Source organism: Mycteria americana, chromosome 1 (assembly GCF_035582795.1).
Source record: "Mycteria americana isolate JAX WOST 10 ecotype Jacksonville Zoo and Gardens chromosome 1, USCA_MyAme_1.0, whole genome shotgun sequence".
NCBI classification, from domain to species: domain Eukaryota; kingdom Metazoa; phylum Chordata; class Aves; order Ciconiiformes; family Ciconiidae; genus Mycteria; species Mycteria americana.
This window is the reverse complement of record NC_134365.1, coordinates 140,656,891-140,682,103: the sequence shown is the minus strand read 5'-3', so window position 1 is coordinate 140,682,103 and position 25,213 is coordinate 140,656,891. Positions and strand designations below refer to the sequence as shown.

Sequence of the window (25,213 nt, the reverse complement as noted above, 5' to 3'; positions counted from 1 at the left end):
GCGACCATATAAAATTTCTACGTACCTGTCATGCTTGCTTTTGTATTTTGTTTTAAGCATAGTTGAATGAATATTCCTTGAAGCTGGGATTACATCTCATGTACTTGTACAAGATCTTATATCACAGGACTTTTTTTGAATTGAGCCTTTGGGAATTATCACAGTAAAATTAAGTAAAATCATTTCTATACTTCACAGATGTGGTTGGCAGAGATGATAGTACAGTGGAATACCATCTATTCTGAAGTCACAAATGCCCACAGAGGTTTCCTTTTTTTTTAAAAAAAAACCACCTCAACTTCCCTATAGATATGAAGTTGTATATTGTATATTACTCCACCAGAATACCCTTGCCTTTCCAAATTTTCAGCATTTAGTTTCTGCAGCCAATGTTCTGTGGGCCACTAAAAGGTTATGGATGAGGGTTGTACTTTAGAAGATCATTCTCAATATCACAACTAATTGAACAGATAGATCGCAAAGGAAAAAGCTAGCCATAGGCACTCCAGTTACATTTCTCATCTGTGCTGAATTTGGTCTCTCTCATACTGTAAAATATAATTATAGGATCATACTGCTACTTTATGTTGTTATGGCCAACATACTGTAAGGAAGCTAAAATTGTAAAGTTTCAAAAGAGAAGACTGAGATGGCATTTTGGCAGGAAATTTTCATTTCTCCAAAAATGCAAATTTGTGAGCATGGAAAAAAACCCCAAACCATCAAACCCTGTTGCTTTCAAAGTCAAACTGATGCAGCTTTGAGCACGCATTCAATACAAACACGTAAATAGCCCAAAAATTCTGGAAGTGCAATTGTGTCGTAATTGAGATGGATGGGGAAATATTTCTACAGAACCACACTCCTGACTATGGACTCATTGCTTGTCCCTTTTTCTTCCCTTTCCAGTCTTCAGCACTCAGAATCTCACGGAACTCTTTCAAAGGAGACGAGGTGTATGTGCAAACACACAGGTGCTAGCAGGCGGCATGGAATTTCCTAAATTTTGCAGTGCAATTCTAGCTACGACAAAGTCTCACATCTTGGCAACTGGGACATCTGAAAGTGGGTCGGTAAGCTCTAATGGAGGGGACCTGTAAGGTACAGAGGCAGCGCAGAGCTCCAGTCCCTCGAGCGCTTTTGTCCGAGGCATTAAAACAACCCTGCATGTGCTCCCCTTCCACAGTCGTAAACAGGGATAATGCATAGGACCAACACCCCACGCAAAGGAGAAATTCATAAAACAAGTGATACTTCCACTCCAGTCTGCATAAATTAAAAAAGTAAAGGCTATCATAAAAAGCAATCCTGCTGGCACCCTCTAGGCACATCATCAATAAAGTCAGCAATATATTACTTATTTATTAGCTACCCAACATGTTTTAAGCATTTTACTGATGAAGACAATGCACTTTCAATTAAGCATTTATACTGTAAGAGGGTAAGAATTGCTTAAGTAAGCATTTACAGAAGGTCTAGGAACAACTCAGTATAGTCACACTATGATAAAATAATCTGATTTTCCATTTTCTTTGCTCCTCCTTAATTTTTCACTGACCTTAGATAACTGGAAAACAGAGCAGGCTCTGTCTGATTTGCAAGAGCGCATTATAAATGAGACGTGAAAGCTGTGAAGGGCAGGAATCCCCTCGCCCCATGTCCTCGGTGTGGGTGCTCGCTCTCAATGGCAACAACGTCCTTCCCAGCAAAAGAAAAGGCTTCCTGCAAGCAGGGTCAAGGGATGCCAAGGGAGATAGGGGGCTGGATGGCTGGGTTTGGGCAGAGGTAAATACAGATGGGAGAAAGAGGGAACACACAGTCTTATCACCCATATGAGGCTTTGAGTCGAACGTGTGCTTTAGCAACTCAACACGGCTTTCCAGTCCGTGACCTTCTGGAGGAGACTCCCTCTCCATGGACCATTCAGGCTTTCCAAATTAGGCACTGTTTCTGATTGGTATGAATCCCTATGTATAGGTTCACAGTGCTGAGGATACATACAAGTGTTACCATTTTCCTAGGAAGTGTACATTTTGCTGAAAAAAGAGGGCCAAAGAAAATCGTAATAGATGTACACTTGTAAAGCCTGAAATGGAAAGTAGTGTACTTGGATCATTGCTGAATTTGTGTTTTAAGATCAGACAATATGAAAAAAAATATAATAGGTCATGAAAATTGTTCACCATAAGATGAAGAACTAAAATGCTTTAATCATGCTCCTATGATTGTATGTCATTACAGGGCAGAGAAAGTAATTTGGATTTCTCTTCATGGAGTAATTTAACATATTAAATTAAAGCTTCAGAGAAATCTGAATATTGAGTGTTCTGCAGTGTTTATTTGGGACATATTTACATCCAGCTTTTGGAGTGGTTTTTTTCCTATTTAAAGCATACTATTAACCACCTTCACCTTTGTCTGAAAACCTCTTTGCTGTCACATTATTTTTTAAAATATTTGCATTAAAATAAGGTTATACCTTAAAATAAGTTCAGAATATACATACCTAACGCATAGACATACATATTCATACCCTTCCACACACCTCTCAATGCCACTGAAGAGTTATGAGTTTTAGCCTACTGTCCGTGGTAAGTGTTTTTAGCCATACTCCCCCAACTAGCTTTATCATTCCTGGTAAAGCACTAAAGGAATTAGCTTACTCATTCTATTTATCAGCCATAAGAAAACGTACTGTTATGCTAAAACCCGTAAATGTTCTGCCTTTGAAAGGTCACTTGTTCTTAACTTTTCCTGTTACCAACCCTATCTTACTCTGGTAGGCAGTTACCAACCCTATCTTACTCTGTTACTCTGGTAGGCAGACGCTACATTTCCTAAACAAATGGTCAGCCTGTGCCCAATGTTCTAAAATAGTTCATTATTTGCCCTTAACGTCATCTATTTGCTTCATTTCCATTTTTATTGCTTAATTTTTTATTGCTTAATTTTTTATTGCTTTATTATGTATTGCTTAAAGAGAAATTCTCATTCTGAGGAAGTGTCTGTCGTGCATTATATTCCACCAACAACTTTCAAGCATCATATTGTCTAAAAATACATAAGCAATGAAGGTTCAGTCAAGAGGTCATTACAATAAGCAAATTCAGAGCTAGAACATGGACTTAAAGTCCATTATCTGAACAGTTTGGACCAGATCCATGGAAAAGTATGAAAAAACATTTTACTTAATGCCTAGTCTGGCTTCCCTGGAAACCAGAGTCACGAGAACAAAGATAAAAATGCTGTACTATTTACAATTTTATTTTATTCTCTTGTTCTTCCTGAATAGATTATGCCTTCAACACCACCATTTCCACTAAAAATTGAAGGAAATAAGTAGTATGAAAACATTTTTGAAAGACTTGCCAACTATTAAATATGTAAAAGTAAGTTTTAAAAAACTATGGCTTATATTATTTAAATGATCTCAAGTAGATAAAATAAAAACAATCTCATAGTACTTATAACTGTTGTAAGGTCATAGTTCATTATCCACAGTCATAAACACAAGGAACTTCAAACTACGCTAAAATAGTCTAAAATTTACAAAAAAACTCAAACAATGCCCCCCCCCACACACACACACAAAAAAAAGGACTACTGTTGTTATTACTGTATTGACATTTTCTATTATCCTTCTAAACTCCACCAAAGAAATACCAGATGGAGGAAACACAACCACTTGAGATAACACTAGACTAAAGAGAGAATGTTCTAAAGTCTGCCTTAAGATTTATATAATAATGTAATAAAATAAGTGTAGCTGGAAAACCTTGGTAGTAAAATAGTTCATTCCTACATCGATCTTCTTCCCTTAATATTTTTGGATCTTTGCAAATACTGAAGCACAGCCAAGTATTTATATTTTTGCATCTATTTCTGGGTGAAGTAATATCAGATACCATTCCATTCTAACAGATGTGACCATTCATCATTTTAATTTCATAAAAAATGAATACACTGAAATATCTGTCAAGCAGTATCTATTCTAATAATAATCTAATAATAATATCAAGCTGCATCTAATCTAAAAATAATCTAATAATAATGAAAGTCCAAGAGTTCCACATTTTGTCAGGCTGGATATAGTGTTTTATCTATATGTTAAACCTGCGTAACTGGCACTATAGAAAGTAACTTTCTACACTCTAAATCTATTATGTACAATGTAAGGAAAAGTGCCACCTATCTAAATGTTTAATAACACATATCACTATAACACTGACATACTATGTCTTTATATACCAGTTGGGGTTTTTTTGTTAAATAGCTTCCATTAAACAGGAAGTTAGTAAAGTCAAGGGTACACAGGGAAACTCTAAATTTAGGTGTGAAAATATTCAGCTACTAAAAAAAGATATATGCATGGAATATTAAAATTGGATACCAAGTAAAACAATCAATGTGTCATTTAGATACATATGTGATCAAATATATTTTTACTGACCTACACATATATATGAAACTGTATATATTTACTTAAAATATTGGCATATGTGTATTCAAATTCAAGATTCTAGATATTCATTAATTTAGACATTACTAGAAATTACATTTATTTCTATGCTAGACAAACAAGTCTACATACACGTACCTACAAACATATGTAGTATTGCCTTTATATACTAACACAAGCAGTATAAATATGCGCATAAAATGAATAAAATGTATATAGACACATTTTTACATGTATGTGCATAATATATTTATATATAAGTCCAGAAACCAATGTTCCCGGATTGTCAACCCCACTGTTTGTACGAGTATAGATTTGTAAGTGCTGGGTTCTTATGGTATCACAGCATACCAATTAATAATCAAGCTGCAACTACAAAATAATACCAAATAAAAATAGTTGGAAAGCTTCAACAAATATTTTGCCAGCATCTCTGCAAAGACATTTATATATGAAAAGTTTTTTAATTCATAATATACATAGCAGGGAAGCAGACATATTTTTGCACTCTATTTGTAGAAGCTGTGGACTTGACAAAGCGTCCTACCTTTACACAGTCAAAGTAGGCTTATAAGAGTGGAATGCAATTGTCCCTACGTGGAAACAGTTTATGGCTGCTTCCCACCAAAAAAATATTTGTGAGCAATTGAATTGACACACTGTAGAAAACCAAATCCTTGCATCCTGAATCAACAGTGTAGGAAAGATAGAGCATGAATTCTGCCACTAAAACTAGGTGAAAACCACACAAACAAGAAGCTCCCTTTTATTCCTGGAATTGCTGAGTGCCATTCAGAGGACTGCCCTGCCTTCGTAAACATGCCCAGTACACATCAGCACTAATAAGATTCAAACAAAACCACAGAGAACCACAGCTAACCTACAGCAGCTCGATTCAACAAAAGATCTTTCTTGACTAAGCACTACAATTGTGCCAAAATTATGTTTTCGCAAGAATATGTGCGTCAGCAGCCAGATTCTCATTAAATATGAAGGTGAGTAAAAATGTTGGTTTCAATGGTGTTACGCTGGCTTTACACCATTTTAAAATATGGCTTACCGTCTATCTTCCCCTTTTGTTACACTTCTTCATGGCTCTTCGCTAATATTAAATAAGCAGTATCTTTCCATCCACACCTTGTAACTTCTCCCCAAGACATTCTCTCTTGTTCAAAATAAACCTTACATTTTCATTTTTCTTATCACTTTCTTGAGTATAAATACATCTATAGAACAATGGCAATTCTATGAATTTTCTCTGAAAAAAATGAACGTACTTTTCAATTGTCTTTTCCTTTCCATTGCAACAAGACAAAAAGCAAAGAATCAATATCAAAAGCAATTAGCCATAAATATTTTCTTTGAGGTAATGTGGTGGGCTAAGCATAAGCATTTGCACCTTCTATTTTTAAAGCTCTCATTGTTTATGTAGCTAAAAATTACTAATTTATACCACAGTTTTGACCACCACCTCATAAATTCAGCATACGACCAGGGTATTTCCTGTTCTCTGTTTTGGTCATGGTTTATAATTTTTCCATTTAATATGCATCTGTCTATGATCTACTTAAAAAAACCCCAACACCACATCTATAAACACTAAACAACTGTAAGCATGAAGGTATATCAGTGGTCGTGTAACTAAGCAAGAAAGGACTGCTCCTGGGAGAACACAAGTGCCCTCAACCCCCTCCACCCCAGTACAAGTTGAGAAAGAAAAGCACCTCTCAGGGTTGGAGCCGTAGTTGCCAAAGGAAAACACTTTCTCATTTTCAAATGTCCACAATTGCTATTACATTGACTGTTAAACACACTTCAGCATAGACGCCTCTGTTGGACAAGTGTACAGAACTCCTTATTAAGGGGTTTCATTTTTGCCACAAAAGGAGCTAGACTGTAATGGCATCTTTTGTCCTATGCTTAATGAAGGGTGAGATACTGTTTAAATAATTAGTAACACTGCTGGTAGAGAATGCAAGTAATTAGCATAGCTTGACACCCAGACCAACACCAGTTGCTGTTGTTAGCATCAACAATGTGCTGATTTATAAAGAAAACCCCAAGAAAGAAAGTGTCACTTGAAGCGGTTTTGCTTTTCTTTTTTAAAGATACAATTAACCACTCATTTTTTAATTAATCCACCTTACTATTGGCTACTGCATGCTCATTCTTTCAGAATTTTTTTTAAGGATTTGGGTAGCCTATCTATCAAACTCCAAGTATTTTAAAAACCCGCAGCAGCAATGTAGCAAGCAACAACCTGTTTTTTCAGGTGGGGATTTTCTGATCCACTCGAACATTGAATTTGCCAATGGCACATGCACATTATCTGCAAGTTAACAAAGACCATCTGCAAACTCTTACCTAAGATTTATGTTAGCAGCACAACCAGTGACTCACGAGGTCATATCACCATTTATGAAGGTGGAGCCCTGAACGTGAAAATGGGCCCAAAATTCTTGCCTCTCGGCAACCAAATGCTGCTGTGAACAGGTATCATTCCTTTACTCCTGAGGGATAAATTCCAATCTATGGAACTGAAAATCTCATTCTCAGAGTTTGATATATAAACCAGCACAAATTTCTGAGATGGAAGAGGCATTGAGGAAAGGAAAGACATAGTTTTCAGATTACCTTCTTATGAACAGAGAATGGACACTGGACCTGGATGGAAACCACCTAGCCTGCTGTTCCTGGGCTCTGAATAGAAAGACGTCATAATCGCTGGCATAATTGGCATGACTGATGTCATTGCTGGCATCAGCAAAGTGAAATAGGCTGCTTCATGACAAAGAGGAAAAGAACTGGATTTCACATAGAGTAATAATTGTCTGTGTAAACTACTTTTAGATAGTTTGGGTACAAAGAAAGTCCATCTCTCAAAAAAATCATACAGATATTATAAACTGTAAACTTATAAACTGATACTAGGAGTTGCCATTATAAGGAAAGAGTTACTTAACTCAGGCCTACGCTAACCATTAAATTAGTACTTGAATTACTCTTCAAGGAGGCTGGTAGAAAGTACTCTATTAGGCTTCTGCCAAGTTAGCTAAACTGGGTAACACTTAATGTGAATGTTACTTGCCTGTCCGAGATACCCTTTCAGAGTTTGTTTAGGCATCTTTGCACAGAAAAGTCACAGATCATGCAAAAATACCCTAATTTTTTTTTCCTAACTATCTGCAATATTAAATCAAAGATCTCAAGAGAAGAGACATGCCTTTTAAAGTCTTCTTTCAAGGCTTGCCATATCTATGTACATCAACACTAAGAAATGTTTACTACTTTTTTACATCCTCAAAAACATACGTATCCAGTATTTAATGTTGAAGGTATTTCATGGTAAGTACTGTATTCCTAGTCGAATAAAGTTGATAAACAATGAACTGTTAGCTTACTAAATAGTAGGACCTGTTAAGGATATAAACCTGTTGGATTACTGAAAAGCACTCTAAGTCCACACATCTATTCACATTTATAGTCCATGCCCCACTTCACCAATGGCTAAACTCTTACCTATTAAAATAACAAACCAGTCCAGAAAAAAAAGAAAGCAAAAATAACAATTCCTCCTTAGTAAATAAAAAAGTCTTTAAGAGATGAAAGGAAGCTATCAAGTCCAGGTAAAGAGGTGTCCTTCATTATATTAATCACAGAATATGATCTGCATGTTTGTGCATGCATAGAGGCACAAAACCCACACAGCATGTGTATGCAGATTTCACCTGCAATCACCTAAAGTTATCATAGACATGTCCAGCCACACATTTTTGTCTGAAGGTATTTAAGAAAACCCTTCCAGTTAGTTAAACCTATTAATTCAGTTTCTTTTTCCACCTCTGAAATTGTGCGTGAGAAGGCTGGCAGATAAGCTTTGCCCTCCACGCTTGTGGTTTCTCCATTGCAGTCCACCTTTAAAAAAATCCCTCCCCAGCCACACTCAGGCACACGCAGACCATCAGGAGGGAGCGGGTGGAGGAAAGCATGGGATGCTTTAATAATTCCTGCCTTTGCTCTGCAGTAGCACCGAAATCGGCACAAGAGGAGCGTACACCCAGGTGAGCGGGAGGCCACTCGCCTTGGCCTCGCTGTTCAGCGGGAGCCCTGCCTCCGCCGGCAGCCTGGAGAGCCACCAGAGCACCCCGAGACCGGGCTGCCCACTGCCACCCCACCCAGGGTGTCCTGCACGGGGCCAGGGGGCTGCCGGAGCCGGCCAGCTACCTGGCAGGAGATGGGCCGGGAGCTCGCCGAACCATGGGAATGCCACAGGAAGCTCAGAAACAATTTTGGGTTTGTTCCCAGGACTGCGCTGCCTGCGAGCCCGGGTGGGAGGCAGCGCGGGAAGAGCAGAGCCAGCATTCAGTTTCCCTGGCTGGACAGGCAGCTGGCATCCCTGAAGCCGGCACGGATAAATGCATCTCCTGTTAGCGGCGATGGGAAGGGCTTTTCACAATGAAAGCAACCAAATGAAAAATAATCAACAGCAGAGCGTACGCAAAGAATGCCTGACATTTCAATCAGTGCCTGTGTATGTGCAGTCAGCACTAAACCTTGCCAGCTGCCACGAATAAAGCTGTAAGTAGATAAGAAAATTCACCTAAACAGTAGTATATGCTGCATATTCCTTATGACAGCTACAGAGAAATCAAAGCACAACTGAGGAATCTTTTCTTAAGCAAAATCCAACACGTTTCAAATGGTAATGAGCAAATGCACATATAGATCTGTATGTGTATCTTATCCGATTAGAGACTGCGCACCTACCTTTCCCGACCCCTGCCCAAATGAGGAATTTAGCATGCAACCAAAGGGCACTTTCCTTCCCAACCACATGCTGCTTGGCTAGAAAGGACGTTAGGTAGCACTAACCTTTAGCTTGTCATAGCGTTCACTTAAAGCTGCCACCTGATGGTCGCGGTGTCGCCCGACCAGTTTACACAAGGCACAGATTAACTGGTCGTCGGTCACGCAGTACATGTTAACTTTCTCATCCTCGTGCTCCAAGCACATTAATCCCCTGATGTGAGAGTCTGGGATGGGCTCGATGAGACGGTGGCCGGTGAACGGCTTCTTGTTGGGGTGAGTGGCTTTCAGGCACTCCTCGCAATAGGACACCTCGCAGGTAACGCAGGTTTTCACCGCCTCCTGGGCAGGGTCCTGGTCGCAGAACTGGCAGAGGACCTTCTCGCAGGACGACATGCTGTTGCTATCAAACGCCCGCTCCCGGCGGGTCTCGCTGGGGGAATTGGGCCCACTGACCGAGGCTTTCTGAAACCTGTCGATGATGTTCTGCAGCGTGACGTTGCGCTTGAGCCCGTCTAGACCGCGCTGGCTGAGGGTGATGACATAGCGGCAGGTCGGGCACTGGAAGGCGGTGATCGACTCCACCGGCTCGTTGGTGGCGCAGTGGGAGACCAGGATGCGATGCGCGCAGTTGAAGCAGAGGCTGTGAGCGCAAGGCAGCAGCAGCGGGTCTTCAAACAGCTCCAGACAGATAGGGCAGGTCAGTTCCGACTCCAGTGTTTCCATCTTCAGGCAAAGCTTTCCTGTGGCGTCAGCGAAATCCAGGGAAGCTGATCAGCTATCTGGAAACACACGTAAAATTTGATTAGGCGAGAGAGAACAAGAGGGGTCAGCCGTGGGGGGTTGTCAACTTTCGCCACTGCTCCCGGGGCTATCAACCCAACCACGCCAGGCGGGAGAGCAATCTAAAGTTTTGAACCTGCACATGTACTCATCAAGGTATTTAAAACTGGACTGCTTTATTCTCCTCCCCCCCCCCCTTAAGAATGCAAAACAAAAGCTCGTTCTTAATTTCTCTCTCTTGCCCTTTCTCATGCGATCAAGGAAAACAGCAGATATTTCTGTGCATTATTAAAACCCAAAATGCTGATCTTCAAACAGCCTTTTACAGCAAAATTAGATTTCTTCTGCAGATGCTGCTTTTGGCTTCATTCATCTAGTAGTAAAACTTTTTTAAAAAACTTCACCTTTGTATAGCATTGTGCAAGGATTAGTCCAGAGTATTGTAACTGATAACCTTACAATCGCTATTACAATTAACAGAGTTAGTTTATCAGATTGAAATTTTCATTTGCTATTATAGCAATAGCACAGCATTTAGAGTACACATCAGTGTTTACTTGTGTAAATATATATCTGAATATATACAGGGAATAATGTTTCTAGGAAAGTATGTGATATTTTACATATAATATATATATGTATCATATACTAATATACTTCTATGTATTTCAAGAACATCTGCAACTGTATTTATATGTACCTGTACTTCTGTGCATATGTACCTGTACACATATGCCCCAAAATATATCACATATGTGTTTGTAATAAGACAAATATAGCTAGAGGATCGCCCAGTGTCGTAACTGAAATGCCTAAAGGAAGGTGGATGAAGGAAATTATAAACAGTAGTTTAGCCCAAATTTCTGATGACCCTAAGCTCTGGTACAAGAAGAGCCTCTAGAGAGGAAGACAGTAAAACGTAGTGAGATAGTGAAATGTGTGATTTGCCTAGGAGGAGTTTGTGTGTGCGCATCCACTTTTGTGCGAGTACTCTCTACTGCTAAAACTTACAAACTACCGCTTGCTTTAGTAGCTTTATTAATCACCTCAAGTGGATTAGGAATCAATGACTTTTAAATGGAGGGCATGGGATTTTCTGGAGAATGCAGCAGTATACCCCCGTCAGAGATCAACTGAAACTTCATTTTGCTTCCTTTCCTGTGCTCGGCGTTACAGAGAGTGGTTTTGAAAGAGTCGCCCTACGCAGCTCTCCCTGCCTAAGCTCCCGTCAAGGGCCCGTCGCTGCCGCAAGCAGACAGGTCAGTGAAGCAGAAGAAGCAGCTATGCTTCACACTCACAGGGCTGTACCTCTTCACAGTACAATCTATTTAAGCTTTGTTGCTCATAACTGAGGACGACTTCAGATGGCACAGCTGCGTCGTCTTTACACTGTAAAGTCATTGTTCGGTTGCGTGAACTCTTGCCTCCTCCCCTGACCAGGGAAAAGGAGGGACGGACAAGAATCCCCCACAAACAAACCTTGGTTCATTAGGGGTGAGAAGAGCTCAGGGCTCATTAGCAGCCTTGGGAACCAAGCGTGCTTGAACCTTCTGTACTTCATGACAATTAGAGTGGGGAGCACGGTGGCAGTGACAGGAATGCTACCTATAACCCCGATATGAACCACAGCAAAAAGGAAAGTTCAGCAAACAGAGGCAAGGTTCAGAGTGCCCATCGGTATTTAGTCCTCCTTGCTCTGTGGGAAGAGCAGCAAGGCGTCTGTTCCAGATATATGCTTAGAAATTAGGATACTTGGCCTCTTTGCACTAATGCGTCCTTTTATTCTGACAAGAAATCTGAGCACTTAAAAAATGCACTGACCCCATCACAAAATTTGCTTTCCTGTATCTTGTGTGATGCTGATCTTACTTGAAATAAAGTTCCGTTTGCCAAAGACTAATTCATTTACAACTATCCATCAGCTGCCATAATTGCATGGTGCATCTGGTCAACATTAAAGGCCTGACAATTTGATATAAGCAGGAAGACAACTCCCCTCCTCTCTCCTCAGCCATAGCCACACAGCACAGAAGAGATAAAAGCCTTTTCTGCAAACGAAGACCAGTTTGTCTTTCCTCCTCTTCACTCTCTGTATCACAGAAGTCCCAGAAGACCAAAAACTCATTCACGTTGTTTGAATCCCTTCCACACCACAACTGTGTACCTCATCATCCACTTATCCTGCAGGCCGAGTGCTGTGCTGGAAATGGGAGAAGGGGATTTGGGGTTGGCAGGAGACAACGTTTTAAAAAGGCAAACTAATCATTGCTCATCTATTGGCAGTCCAGTGAAAACTTGCCATCCTTTTGGGTTTGTTTCTTAGGACCATGTTTGGAATACAGGGCTTTCTTCCACACTATCCTTTCTGTACAAAATCACCCCTGCTCCTTCATGTGCCAAACACTTTCATTCATTCTGTTTCCTTCTTAAAGTACTTTTTTAACCAAAGGCTTTTTTATGGTACTTATATAAAAGAGAGGTACAGAAAAACAGGTAAAAGCAGCAGAAAAACATCTGCATCACCACCTTATGGAAAGACGTTTGAATCACCATCATGGCCCTACATAAATACCACTGTCTCAACTGATGACTAAGTCTGATCTATCTGACCTGAATGACCAGCAGCTCAGCCCTGACTAATGCTATTCAGCATGAGCAAGGGTGCCAAAATCTGATCTTAGACTGTAAACGTCTTGGAATAAGAGCCTGTCTTCCAAGGTAATCAAAGCTGACCACACTGATAGAAACCAAAAAATGACATTTCCCTGTTTTCTTTTGCAGTTGCCAATAAGTCAAAACACACTGCATCTGGGACTGAATAATGAATCCTTTAAGAGGCACTGACAAGGGGCTGCATTTTCTGGGCAATTCAATGATTACTCTTTAATTGAGGGCAATTCTGCTTTCACTTTTAGGTTGGTGCCTGAAGTACAGAGTGTGCTGCTGATCCAGCTACAAAATCTTTCAAACTCACTGGCCCTTGCCCTGAAGTTTCATATTCAGGCTTTTTTTTCTTGCGAGTGGTAGAGAATCCATAGCTACAGTAGGCAGAAACTCAATACACATGGTTTATATATGCATATGGTTGTATTCCATATTCAACATGGCCCATAGATTGAAAGCCACAGAGACAGCCTCCAGACACAGAAAGGAAAGAAGGAATTTCGAGTACATAATTTCATATTTGCAAAAGTATGTAATTACTGGCAGAAAATTATACTATTACCAAAATGTCATTGAAATGAGAAGTATTATTTTTCTACCCACAAGAGGTAGTTTTAAGAACAGATATCAAAGTAAAAGTGATTGTCAAAAGACAAGTGTTGCTTAAAAATAAAAAATATACTTAAGTAACTTTGGATTTGTGACATCTCCCCAGCACGTACCGATTAGTTATACATTATGTGGCAAGCAATGCAGTAAATGAAATCCCGTTCCCAGTGTAGCTCATGGCAAGACTTCTACTAACCCTAGTGGAATGAGCATCTTTGCACCTCTTGTTTTAAGCATGACATATTTTTCAGGTGGCATTAATGCCTTCAGTTGCACAGAAGCACACCCAAAACTTTTCAGAAGTAGAGACACATGAGAGAAATTAAAACTAGAGCTGACCTAGATAAATTTCAGTATGTTAAGTACCAGTAGAGCTGAATAAATAAAATCTGTCAATCTGTTTCATAACTGGATGCAATGCTATGCTGCAAAACTGCTGTATTATACCTTCCATTTGTTTTATACTTGAAAAATTATGGATCAGAGATACTACCAAAGTCCAGAAAACTGTTACCACTGATCTCAATGACACCCTAGTAATCAAAGCTCAAAAGCACATTTCCTGAGGAGAACATAAAATAGGCAGTTCATCATTCTCTGAAACATTACTATTTACAGGAAAATCTGGCAATTTCGTGGCCCTGAAATCAGCCCAGGGATGACTGAAGGCTGACTTGTGATTTTTCATTGCTGGGAGTGCCAGTGTTATGGATGATCCCTACTCTTTAAGTACAGAAAGAAGTATACAGAAGCAGCAGGATAAAAATACCAGAAAGTGTTGGCTGGGGGAGACTTCCATGAACCAGAACTGTGAGCACTTCCTCACAGGAAGCAACACATTTCTATATTCTGAAGAACTCACATGCCGTTAGAAAGATACTGCAAACCACACATTGCTACGTGGAGCTGTTCTCACAGCAAATACCCCTGTATGGCTCCTGTACGCAGGCTAGCACTCTTTCTGCACCCAAACGACAATCAGGAAATTGCAATTAATGTCCACAACAATTACCCTGCTAACCTTCTTGGGAAAAAGACAAACATCCAGCAGTAATACCATAGGACCTGGTGATGCTACAGTAATAAAATGCTTCAAGAAGGCTAACAGAGTTCTTTAAAGCTGGATCTGGGTCGGACATTTCAGCCTAACTAGTAATACTCACCAGAGAGGCGACTGGTGACCTGACCTGACACTTACCTGTTTTTCATTGGCATTAACTAGGTGATCAATAATATTGGTAATTATTTACATTTGCTGTATTAACAAAGTAATTACAGCATGATATTGCCAAAGAATATTCTTCACCTTAACTGAGTGCATTCAAGCCAGAACATGGTATTTCTGAAGTGTTAACGTAATGTCTGAGGTAAAATGCCTAATACATAAAACCGCACTTAAAAATGAATGTGTCAAAAATTCCAGTATACTGAGGTCACTTTTTGTCAGTACAACGCTACAGAATTCTCCCCACGCAGAATAAATCACTAGCTATTAGAATAAAGTTAGCAGGCAATGTTTTAGCATGCCATGTGTTGCCTCCTGCTCCTTTTCTATTCCAGCTGCTCCTGCAACCTTCAGGGAAGGTGAGAAAAGAGTCTACCAGGAGTGAAAAAGTGGTGGAAAAGGACATCCTACGAAGCTTTGCTTTCCACTCTAGTAAAGGTGGAGCTCACAGTACGAATTAAAGCTGTCTCAGTGAAGTTTTAAATGGTAGGGAACTCAGTGACATTGAAGGAGGAAACAGAACTGTAGACCACTCCACAAATTTTAAGCATCTTTGTAACAAATAGCACTGGGCAAAAGAGCTGGACTTGTGCCACGTTCCAAAACTCCTTGATGTGTTATCTCTCTGGCAAAATCGCAGTTTGTTGTGTTTTGGTGAATTATGGCCAAAATACGCCCGAGCAGGTTTGAATAGCATTTTTCCTAACAGCGGTTTCTAGCAATTTGTTCTGTTAAGGCTACTACTGAATGCCTACTACAGTAAGGCTATCCCAGCCCTGGTCCTCTGCATATAGGAATCTTCATAAATGGACACAAGACCACAGGCTAAATTAAAGATCAAACTCTTAAAGATTAAGTGTTTTTGTAGAAAACACTGGCCAACTTTTTCAGTTGGAAATTCAAATTTATTAAACTGCCATTATATGAATATGAAATGAAATTTTGTATGAAATATAAACATGTAACTATGAAAGGTAATAAAATGTGTTATGCATGTATGCATGCATGTGTGTGTGCATACATATATGTATCTTAGGTTTATAGTACAAGAAGAATTACAGTCAACACACACACACTATTCCTGAATGAACTACGGCAAGTGCTTAGGCAGGCTACTATCATAATATACAGCTGTAGTTTTCAAAGTGGCAGTATTTTTCTGTTAAGTGCATTATAAAAGGAAAAATCTAAATTTATGTTCTTGTCATAAAATCTGCTATGGGCAATAAAAAAACCACTTGCAATTTCTTCTGTTAGCTCTGAAAAAAAAAAAAAAAGAAAAAAGAAAATGCTATTCTTTTTGCCATTTTCTATCCTGTTCTAGGATATACACAAAATTGTCTTGGGAACAACTTTTCCTCCCAATAAGTAAATGTGATTGTTTCACATCATATTCAATAAACATTTCAAATGTGATTAAACCAATGGACTGCTTCATAGCCCAGTTTGTCCCAAGTCCATTACAGCTTTTACCTTCTGCAGCACAGACATCAAAGTCTATGAGTACTCGTGATGCTAGTAATTGCCAGCAGGACAGCTAGTGCGATATGCGTGTAAGTAGTGTAATTTGTGTAAGTAGTGTAAAAGGAACTAATAATCAAAACTTGGCATTTTTTCTTTAGAAATGTTTAATGAAAACTTCTGTAATGCTAAAAAAAGCAAGCTGCACACACCCAGAAGCAAGCAAATACTTGATTTCCCACTGTTTTTTATCGAAGCAGTGCAAATGAATAAATATTCAAAGGACAGTGCTGTTCAACAGCTCCTGATATGCAAAAACAAATACCCAGCATAAAAGAGAATGACTAGTTCATCCTATTCATACATTTTCACTGACAGAAGAATGATTAGCTGCCTTGTCTAGAAGTTACATGCAGTGTTTCCATGATGTTGAAATAGTTGTTTGCAACATTTGAAGGATATTGATGCAGCAAAAGCACATCTGCTATGCTGTTTGTAGTGATATAAAGCCTAGACAACATCCCTCTCTGGTTGAGACGTATGCTAGTAGGAGAACATATTTTCTAAAAGCTGAATCCTGTACCGTATTCAGTGAGACAAGAACATCTCACAGAATTAAGGTCTTTGGCACAACATTACATATTCCTTCTCATGGGAGCTAAAACAATAACTGAGCCATAAAAGCTAACAGGCAGGAAAAAAAAAATCATGTGCTGTAAATCCCAAAGCAATCAATAAATAGCTGATTTAATATTATCTATAATATTAGATACAGTATTACACATGTGTGCATAAATCTATACTACTATACATTTGGAATGCTTTTTGACCTTTATTTTTTATATTCTTGCAACTCTCGTAGCTTTACATTCTTTAGATATAAGATTTAATATTTCCTCTAAATGCTTCAGGGGAATGAAAGGAAAGGTTTGTTTAATCTTTAGCACATGTGAATCAGCGTAGGTCTATTGGTATCAGCAGTGACCTCCTAACAAATTTATGGCCGAAAGTCTGTTCCAAAAACCTCTTCAACTAAATTCACGCTCTTCATTTGAGAAATTGGTATTTATTCTGGGGTATATCATAACTATACAACAACAAATATTGAGGAAGGGGGTTCACATCTTGGTCTGGATACTGGCAGCATGGGAAACGATGACTGGAGCAGCCCCAAAAACTTGCCAAAGGAGAAAAACTGCTATATACCACACCAATTATTTTCTCTCTCATTTCAAGCTAAGAGCTTCCTAGATGATGGATGCTACTCTGCAACAGAAGGAAGGTAAAATAATTTTACCCAAATAGTAAATACTAAAAACCCATCAGTTCTCACAGGGCTTTATTTGCACAGTAGAGCTGGAAATCTCTCACATTTCCCCAGCTGGGAATTTCACTTGTGTAATGCCTTAGGTAACGTGGTACTCCCTGATCTTTAGTGTAGGTGATACAGCAACAGAAATAGCCAGAAATAGTTCAGCACATTCCTTCTAGTCCTATGTGTTCACACACACTGATAGGTAATTTAGTGCAGCTTGGAAACACTGGGGCCCTTAAGCTACTGCAAGTTTTCAGGGAAGATCTCAGGGTGGCTTAAAGAAATGATTGCATCCTCTTTCCAGAAAGTTGTTCTATGAATGTCTTTCCCTGCAGCCAAGTAAAGGGGATCATAAATACTACTTAAATTCATAATCATTGCCTCCACCGAGATGACATTCTAAGTTCTCAAGGAAGAACCCCAAGGTCTGCTTTCTTATCAAAGAGAGCCTTTAAAATAGTAGCAAGAAATGTCCCAGGAACTACAACAGGTATGAAGGTGTGGGCTCACCCACCACACAGGACTCTGAATTTAAACTACGTGCAAGATGCACTTCTGATTAACTAAAGCTCCTTGTGTTTATAAAGCTATCCCTATTGCATTGCAAGGCATGCATTGTCAGCCTCTTGCTGTTCTGCTCTCTGCTCCTCATATGTGATCATTAAAAAAGCCTATAAAACGTTTTTGATTTTTTTTAAAAAGAACAAACACATGTTCTCAGAGTTACATTCTGCATATTTGCAAAGACTACAAAGAGATTCCGGTGACTGAAAAAAAAAACCAACCCACCCCACTGTCCAACACTGAGGACCTCCTTCTAATTTATGCCTGCTGTACTCTCAGTACACTGAACTCTGTAAGATCAATGGTGTATTTAAAAATCAAGATTGTAATCAGGTAATTAGAAGGGGAAATTAGCTGTGAACCATGGGAAGGTGTAGGATAAGGAACAAATTATATCTGTGCTCTGAAGGTAATCTATTTTAGACCTCTGACAGAAATCTCTGTCACTGGTGCAGGAAACACCCAGCTTGGGCTTCCTGAGCCCAGGAATAACAAAATGGGAACTGGCAGGGCTGCTCCTCCATTTGGGGGGCACAACCTCATGCAGGCCCTCGCCAGACCCCGAGGCCTGCTCCGAGAGGAGTGGGGACGTTTCCCATCCTAATGGTGTCACTGGGGCCACCATGAGCATGCTTCTGGCACCCCACCTTGGGGTACTAGGTTCCTGTTCTCCGTTAGCAGAATGATTTCAGGAGCATTCTTTGGCCCCGTAGACCAGAACAGAAACCTGCAAATACCTCGCTAGCCGAATTCATATGAGAATTCACTAGCAGAACAAATATGAGAAACCAGTTCCTCTCTTGCTGCACAGTGGTTCCTAAACACAGAGGGTGACATTCATCTGAACTGGTCTCTGTAGTCAATAGAAAGAAACAAGCATCTCTAAAGGCATCTCATTTAAACTATTTTAGATTATCTTTAGGATCAAGTGATCTGCGCTTTCTAGATGTGCTTATTTCATTCCAGGTATGAAAGGAACTCGGGAACGTAAGAAATTAAGACTACATCAACTAACGAGTAACTATTTCCCATGTTCTTGAGCTTTAAAAAAAGAAAATGGAGAACATTTTCTTTTTAGAGATCTTTTAGATTTCTACATCTATTCTTTGTTATTCTAATGAGCTCAAAAATCACTTGTTTAGTCAAATTTGCTTCCAATAATTTTCTTCCAATGTGACTCATTTCTATCATTCTCTGTATTTAAAGATCCAAGAGGATACACAGAAAACTGAACTGAGTTGCAGGAGAATGATCCTGAAACAACCCGTTTCCAGCTACTGACACTACTGAGCGGGGATTTTTCTGGATTTGGATGGTTCTGGCCCCTGCTGCACGTGAAGGGCGTGCAGGCAGTTCCTGAGAACCAGATGCAATGGGGTCTGCACTAAGTCTTAAGACCAGCCTACTTGGCATGACAAACCTAACTTCAACTTCTGTATTTTATTCATAGTTTTGACAAAATAGTAGCTTGCCTTCCTATACTGCAGATCATGAACCAGGTGCAAGACTTGTCCTTCCAACTGTTCATCCCTGTCCTTCCTGCCATCCCACTGCAGCTCTCTAACAGGCTTCAAAGGGTTAAGTGTCTCCCACTCACAATACCGAGGAGTGTAGGAACTACTTTACTAGTCCTCTCCTCGGGTTGCTTGGCATTACCAAATGGCAGTATTAAGCCAAATAACACAAAATGGTTAGTGCACGAGTAAAAATTCTGACCCTGACACAACAGGACACAAAAAGAAAACAGCAGACTCGACTGAGAAGAGAAAGAAGTACAGAGTTGTATGTAGTGGTTAACAAGAGCCGGCTGTTCTGCCTAACACACTCAAGGGTCTGGCATCCCAACCCAGCTCGTTCAGTGAGGTGCCACCCCTCACTCACAATGAGATGCAAAGTCTTCGTCTTTATTCCTTGCTAATAAAGCTAAATCCTAAGAAGGTGGCAAGTTTCCACTGAACCTCTCTTGAGGACTTTCTAAGTCATGTCAGCTGGTGCTTTTTGCAAAGAACCAGTAATGCTTTATTGCTTGCCAGAGGCACGCCCACATGTGTTTCGTTTCTTGAGAAAGTGTTACTTAACCAAAACATACCACAATAAACCCTGGTGATCTCAAATATTTTCTTCTATGCATTTACACCCTTTAAGAATGTTATCCTTTAAAGACTTTTTAAAGGCCTGAGACAAAACCAATCATTAACCACAGCCACATAATCTTGCCTCACAGGTTTTTAGTAACCACACTGTGGCAAAAATTCCTTGCTTCAAGCTAAGAAATTAAGAGCAGCAAAGGGCTCCATTGTATCAGCAATGTAATTTGCAGCTTAGAAACTGAGGTGGTAAACAGTACTAGTCTTTTAAACCCTACTGATGACCAGAGAGATGCTCTGGGAGCTGCAGTAAATTAGGAAACCAGGTAACACCAGTTTCTAATCCAGCTAGTGAAGTGATAAGAAAAAATGATCCAATTTACCTGTGCTTCACTTGACATCAACCACAGAAGTGTACAACAGCCAGAAGCTCTAGTATTGAATTTAAGCTCACTCTATCGAATGAAAGGGTTGTCATTTTGAGCTGTCACTATACAGTGTCTTCGTTGCTTGGAGTCCCAGCTCCCTCCAGCCCTGAGATGTGGGCGGTGTTTGGTTTGTACAGCTCTTCTCCTGTGCTCAAGGAGATCCTGATCCTGGGAAAGGCCTTGCTGAGTGGCCTCATGAAATGAATGTAAAATGTTTTTTCACTACCCGGTTATGGCTGTCTTCTGCCAAACACACGCACAGGTATGCACGCACACACGTGCACATGAAAAGGATCCATTGGCTGTAGGTGGATGGACTACTTACTGGTTTGGTTGGGCTACTTACCAGTTTACTTGACATCCTCAAATTAATTGTCCTGCAGATAGTCTTCAGAACATCCCAAAAGGGAGTAGGAAAAAACAACTAAAACGAGCAATTGCTTCTGAATAACTGTATCAATACCCCATACAGGCCTCTCAAGTAAAACGTTCTTAATGTCACTCTCAAAATAGCTTAGTAGCTTTTAAGATAGCATGGAAAGAGAAAACAATAGCTCGGTTACATCCCTTTGAGACGTTCCTCATCAACAACATAAAAAGTTTCATAGTTTATCTAAAAAAACTAGAATAAATTGTACATTTCCTGTCAGCTAGCAAGCAGGTCACCGTTACTGTGATAAAGAGAGTAGCACTCGTGAAAGAATTACTGGCATGCATCTGCACAACCTCCAGCCTCAAGCTTTTTTTTTCCCCAGAAGCTTGTTAAATATCTACTTTAAAACTTGACTGAATGTCAGCTTATCTTGTTCTCAGACAATTGCTTGGCTTGAAATATTGTACTGGGAAAATCACATTAGAAATTCTGTACCTGTGGACTCTGCATGCTTCTCATCCTCCTAAATGGATGGCGTGTTTTGTGGATACAGAACTTGCATTTAAAATAACTGTAGTGACCAAACCATCACTCTGAGCATATCAGTGCCAAAAAGTACATCCTTTGAAAAAACATTATCTTTCGGCCATCACACTTCAGCGCGTCATTGCTTTAGTTATGTAACTTCACCAGTTACACATAAATAAATGGGATTTGAAAGACTTTGCACAAGGAGTGGAGCAGGCTTTAGGGAATGACCGTATTTTTTTCATTCTTCTCATGTAAATGCGTATCTCAGCCTTCATCTTACTCATCCTTACTCATCTTACTCAGCCTTACTGTTAAAACAGAATTATAATGTTCCAGATGTTGTTAACAGTATGAAGATGCTAATGCCCCCTTTATCTTACTAGTTTTACAACAACTACCAAGATAACAACAAGCCCTTGTTTGAAAAGACAAGACAAAAAATACTCTTTGCTAAAAAAGTTCCCTTTTTTTCCCCGAGTTGTCAATACTGAAAAGATAATTAATCACAGCAACAGAGCAAACCTCAACTCCTCCCTTTCGACTGCTAAAGGCATTATAAAATACTTCCTACATTACTTGCAATGGCAAGCCTACACATACGCATCAGCTCCAGCTCCCAAGAAGCCACCCAGCCGCATACCCACCACTGGATCCCGCCCTACATCTTCTGGCTGAAACATTGCTGCGGAGACAGGGACCGCGCTGACCCTCTCGGAAAGCACCGGCAGCCCAGCCGGGACAGGCGGTAGCAGCCACCACCGTCCCAGTAATCCTGTGGCAGCACTGACTGCATCTGCAACTGCGAGACAGTCACGGCCGAAACACAACAGGAAAATCTCCCCTACAATTGCAGGAAACCCCACTCCACCTAACCGCCTCCGCCGGGATCCGCGCTCCCAAAGCCAGCCCTTCGCGCTGCGCCCACAGCAAAATACCTCCTCTCCCTCTCAAGGGCCAGCCTCGGCGGGGTGAGAAGGCAGGAAGACATGGATCCCCTCGCAGAGCACCCCAGCCACCCGCCCGAGGGCTGCGGGGCGATGGCGGTGCCCCAAAGCCCGGGTGAGGGCAAGCTCAGCCCCGGGGGCAATTAACCCAGCGCTGAGTGACGACCGGCCGGCAGCACCCAGGCCCATAACAGGAGGCTGATCCGGACTGGCCAAACCTGTCACGCACAAAATTAACATTTCAGAAGTTGCTGTTCTCCGGAAAGGCAGAACTCAGCAAGACAGACTCGCAGTAAACAAGCATTTCACCTGTTTTTACTGTTTTCTCCAAATATTACTCAAAACCTTAAAAACACAAAGTCCAGCAGGAGTTTGCCACAAGTGGGGACAGTCTGAAAGAGCACAGTACCCGAGGGAAAGGCTTTCCTTCCTACAAACACCATGGAGACCCCACTTTCTGAAATATAGCAGGTGAAACACAAGATGATAGCAGTTGCTTAATTATTTAGGGTTTTTTTTTTTAGCTAAACTGGCATGGAAGCAGCAAACTGCAACAGAAAACTACAAATGCTTCAGCAAGGTGCCCAGGAGGAATCCTGACTGAAAGTCACACCAGACATTTGGTCTCCAGCAAAGGTGTTAAAAATTCATGCAAAGTGGAAACAGCAGGAAAGAATTGCTTCCTCGTGTTCTCTGTTTTTCATGTTGCAATGCCCTCTTTCATACAGTGGTAACACAACAAAGTGAAACAAAACATACCTCAGACATTTGAGCATAAGGTTGCAAATCCACACTGTCTTTGGTCTTTCTTCCATGGACGAGTCTGCACTTTGTTCTCATTGAAACAATAAACAACTGTTGTGATTATTTAATTTCCTACTCGTTTCATTTCCTTGAAACAATAGGCCAGAGCCCTCACAAATGCACGCTCTTCATAAGGTTTTTAAAGGTTTCTGCTGGCAATGTGTGTTAGCATGTGTGTGGAATGACAGCTTGTAACTGGCGAAATAAGCATGCAGAAAGCAAGACAGATGTGCGGCGGGATTACGATTATTGGAACTCTTTTTTCGTGATATTAAATGTCCATGGATAATCTATAGTCAAGTCAAGTTATAAGCAGCCCAGCAGGGGCCATAGCATGAGTCCTAGCTGGGAGGATTTTAGATTCCTCAGCTCATATCCTGTCCTTGATCTTTCATTAAACAGCATCATGCAACTTCTCTGGACTGTCCCTCCAGCCATGCTGGCTCACGCTCATCCAGGCGCATTTGGGATCGACCAGTCCGAAGACCAGTATTATTAGTAGGTGCTGCCCTGATGCTCTGTTTGTCCGCGTTACAGTTAGCCTGAGTTTTTCATGCCTTTTGCTTGCAGACAGCCAGCCACAGTCTGAAACAGAGTTTCAATAAATAAATAGTTTTTTATAATTACATCTCCTCCTTAATAAATCATGAAAGTGATGCAAAACAATTCATTACGTACTAAGGAAACACGAGATGTGTCAGCCACCAATGACGCCCTTCTGCTGAAAGTTACTACCTTCAGCACAGAATCAGTAGATTACGTGCTGAACCACAGGTCATGAGTTTCTTTGCAAGGTACAAACTAAAAAAATGATTGTTCAAGATGTATATGGTTGCAGTAAGTTACAGCAGGGGAAAGAAGCGGATAGCTGGTGACAGTAACTTCTTAAACTATGTCCAAAAGATTCACTAGATTTCAACTGGCAATGTCGCTAGCTCAGTCAGGTTGTGAAGAAATTCAGTCCAAGACTCTGAGCTAATATATTACTAGAGAGGTAAGTTAAAGTATCTAAATTTAACATAGCTTAAGGCTCAGATACTTAACGAATATTCATCTATCGAACCACTGTAAAATTATTATTTCATCATGTGTGAGTTCTAAATTATGTATTTCTGATGACAGAATCTCCAGAATTTATCTATTTGCTGTGCAGCCTTCTGTTTCTGCAGAATTCAGGGTCAGCTCTGCATGGGAAGAGTTTGTCCCATGCGATCCTGTTGTTTAAGGGAGTGCCAAATAGCATGCTTCCTATTCTGCACACCCCGTAGCTGTGCTGTACAGTAACCCAGTATTATTCTGGCTACAATGCTGCTTGCAATCAAGAAGCAGAGCGCCTTAGGAGCTGGAGCAGATCAACAATAGGATAGAAATAAGCAGGTGCCCAATTAGGTTACAAGAAGTCCTATTTCCACAAAGCATTCAAAGTCCTAGAAAAAGACAATACCAGGACTGACTGGGAGAAGCAACTTAGATGGGCACAAAACTGTACTCCAGTGTCTCTACTGGAATTCACTGACCTACAAGCATCCAGTACAGCTTTTTGTTGGGTTCAGTTGTCTCTGTAATAAGTCAGGCATGAATATCTTGGTAAAAACAATTGGACTTGAAAATTGGTTCAGGTGTTTTTTAAGAAAGGTAGAAAGTAAGATTTTTACTATTGTTGGTTTGGAAATCCTAATATACAGTTTCCAAAACCTCGCTTTTACTGCTTTGCCATCCGCCCACAAAAGAGAATTCTCTATGCCACTCATTCTATGTGCAGAACAGAAATACAATCTTTTTTTTTTAAAGCTCATTACTTGTGGAATTTTATTTTATCTTACTGTGATGACCAGGGGACATACCTTTTTAGATTGATAGGTATGGCTGCCAGGCACCAGGCAATTAATACTCCAAACAATCAGTCCACTGTATACAGAAAGCAGATGCCATAGCGTAGTATAATGAGATCATAGTGGGGCTGTAATATTAACAATTGGAACAAATATGCTAATATGTCTGCAGTTTGTAACTTTCTCACAGGCAAGCAAGAGAGCACACACACATAAACTACTGATGCTATACAGCTAATCATAGGATTTTCTGATGAAGAAAAATAACAACAGTGGATTGATTAAAAATAATATCTCTCCATTCCTTCTTCTCCCGCCATATTGCCAG

General features: G+C 40.3%; 1 protein-coding gene across 3 annotated transcripts in view; it reads right to left on the bottom strand.

Moving 5' to 3' along the window:
- MID1 (midline 1) overlaps positions 1-25,213 on the bottom strand; it is a 153,303-nt gene that overhangs the window by 94,122 nt on the left and 33,968 nt on the right. For 2 of the 3 annotated variants that reach the window (XM_075522463.1, XM_075522471.1), the window contains exon 2: positions 9,332-10,047. In XM_075522463.1, coding sequence (XP_075378578.1) covers positions 9,332-9,991 — 660 coding nt within the window. In that variant the 5' untranslated portion in view covers positions 9,992-10,047. Of the gene's footprint in view, positions 1-9,331; positions 10,048-14,519; positions 14,613-25,213 lie in introns of those variants that run through there. The other variant, XM_075522479.1, reaches the window with a different exon arrangement.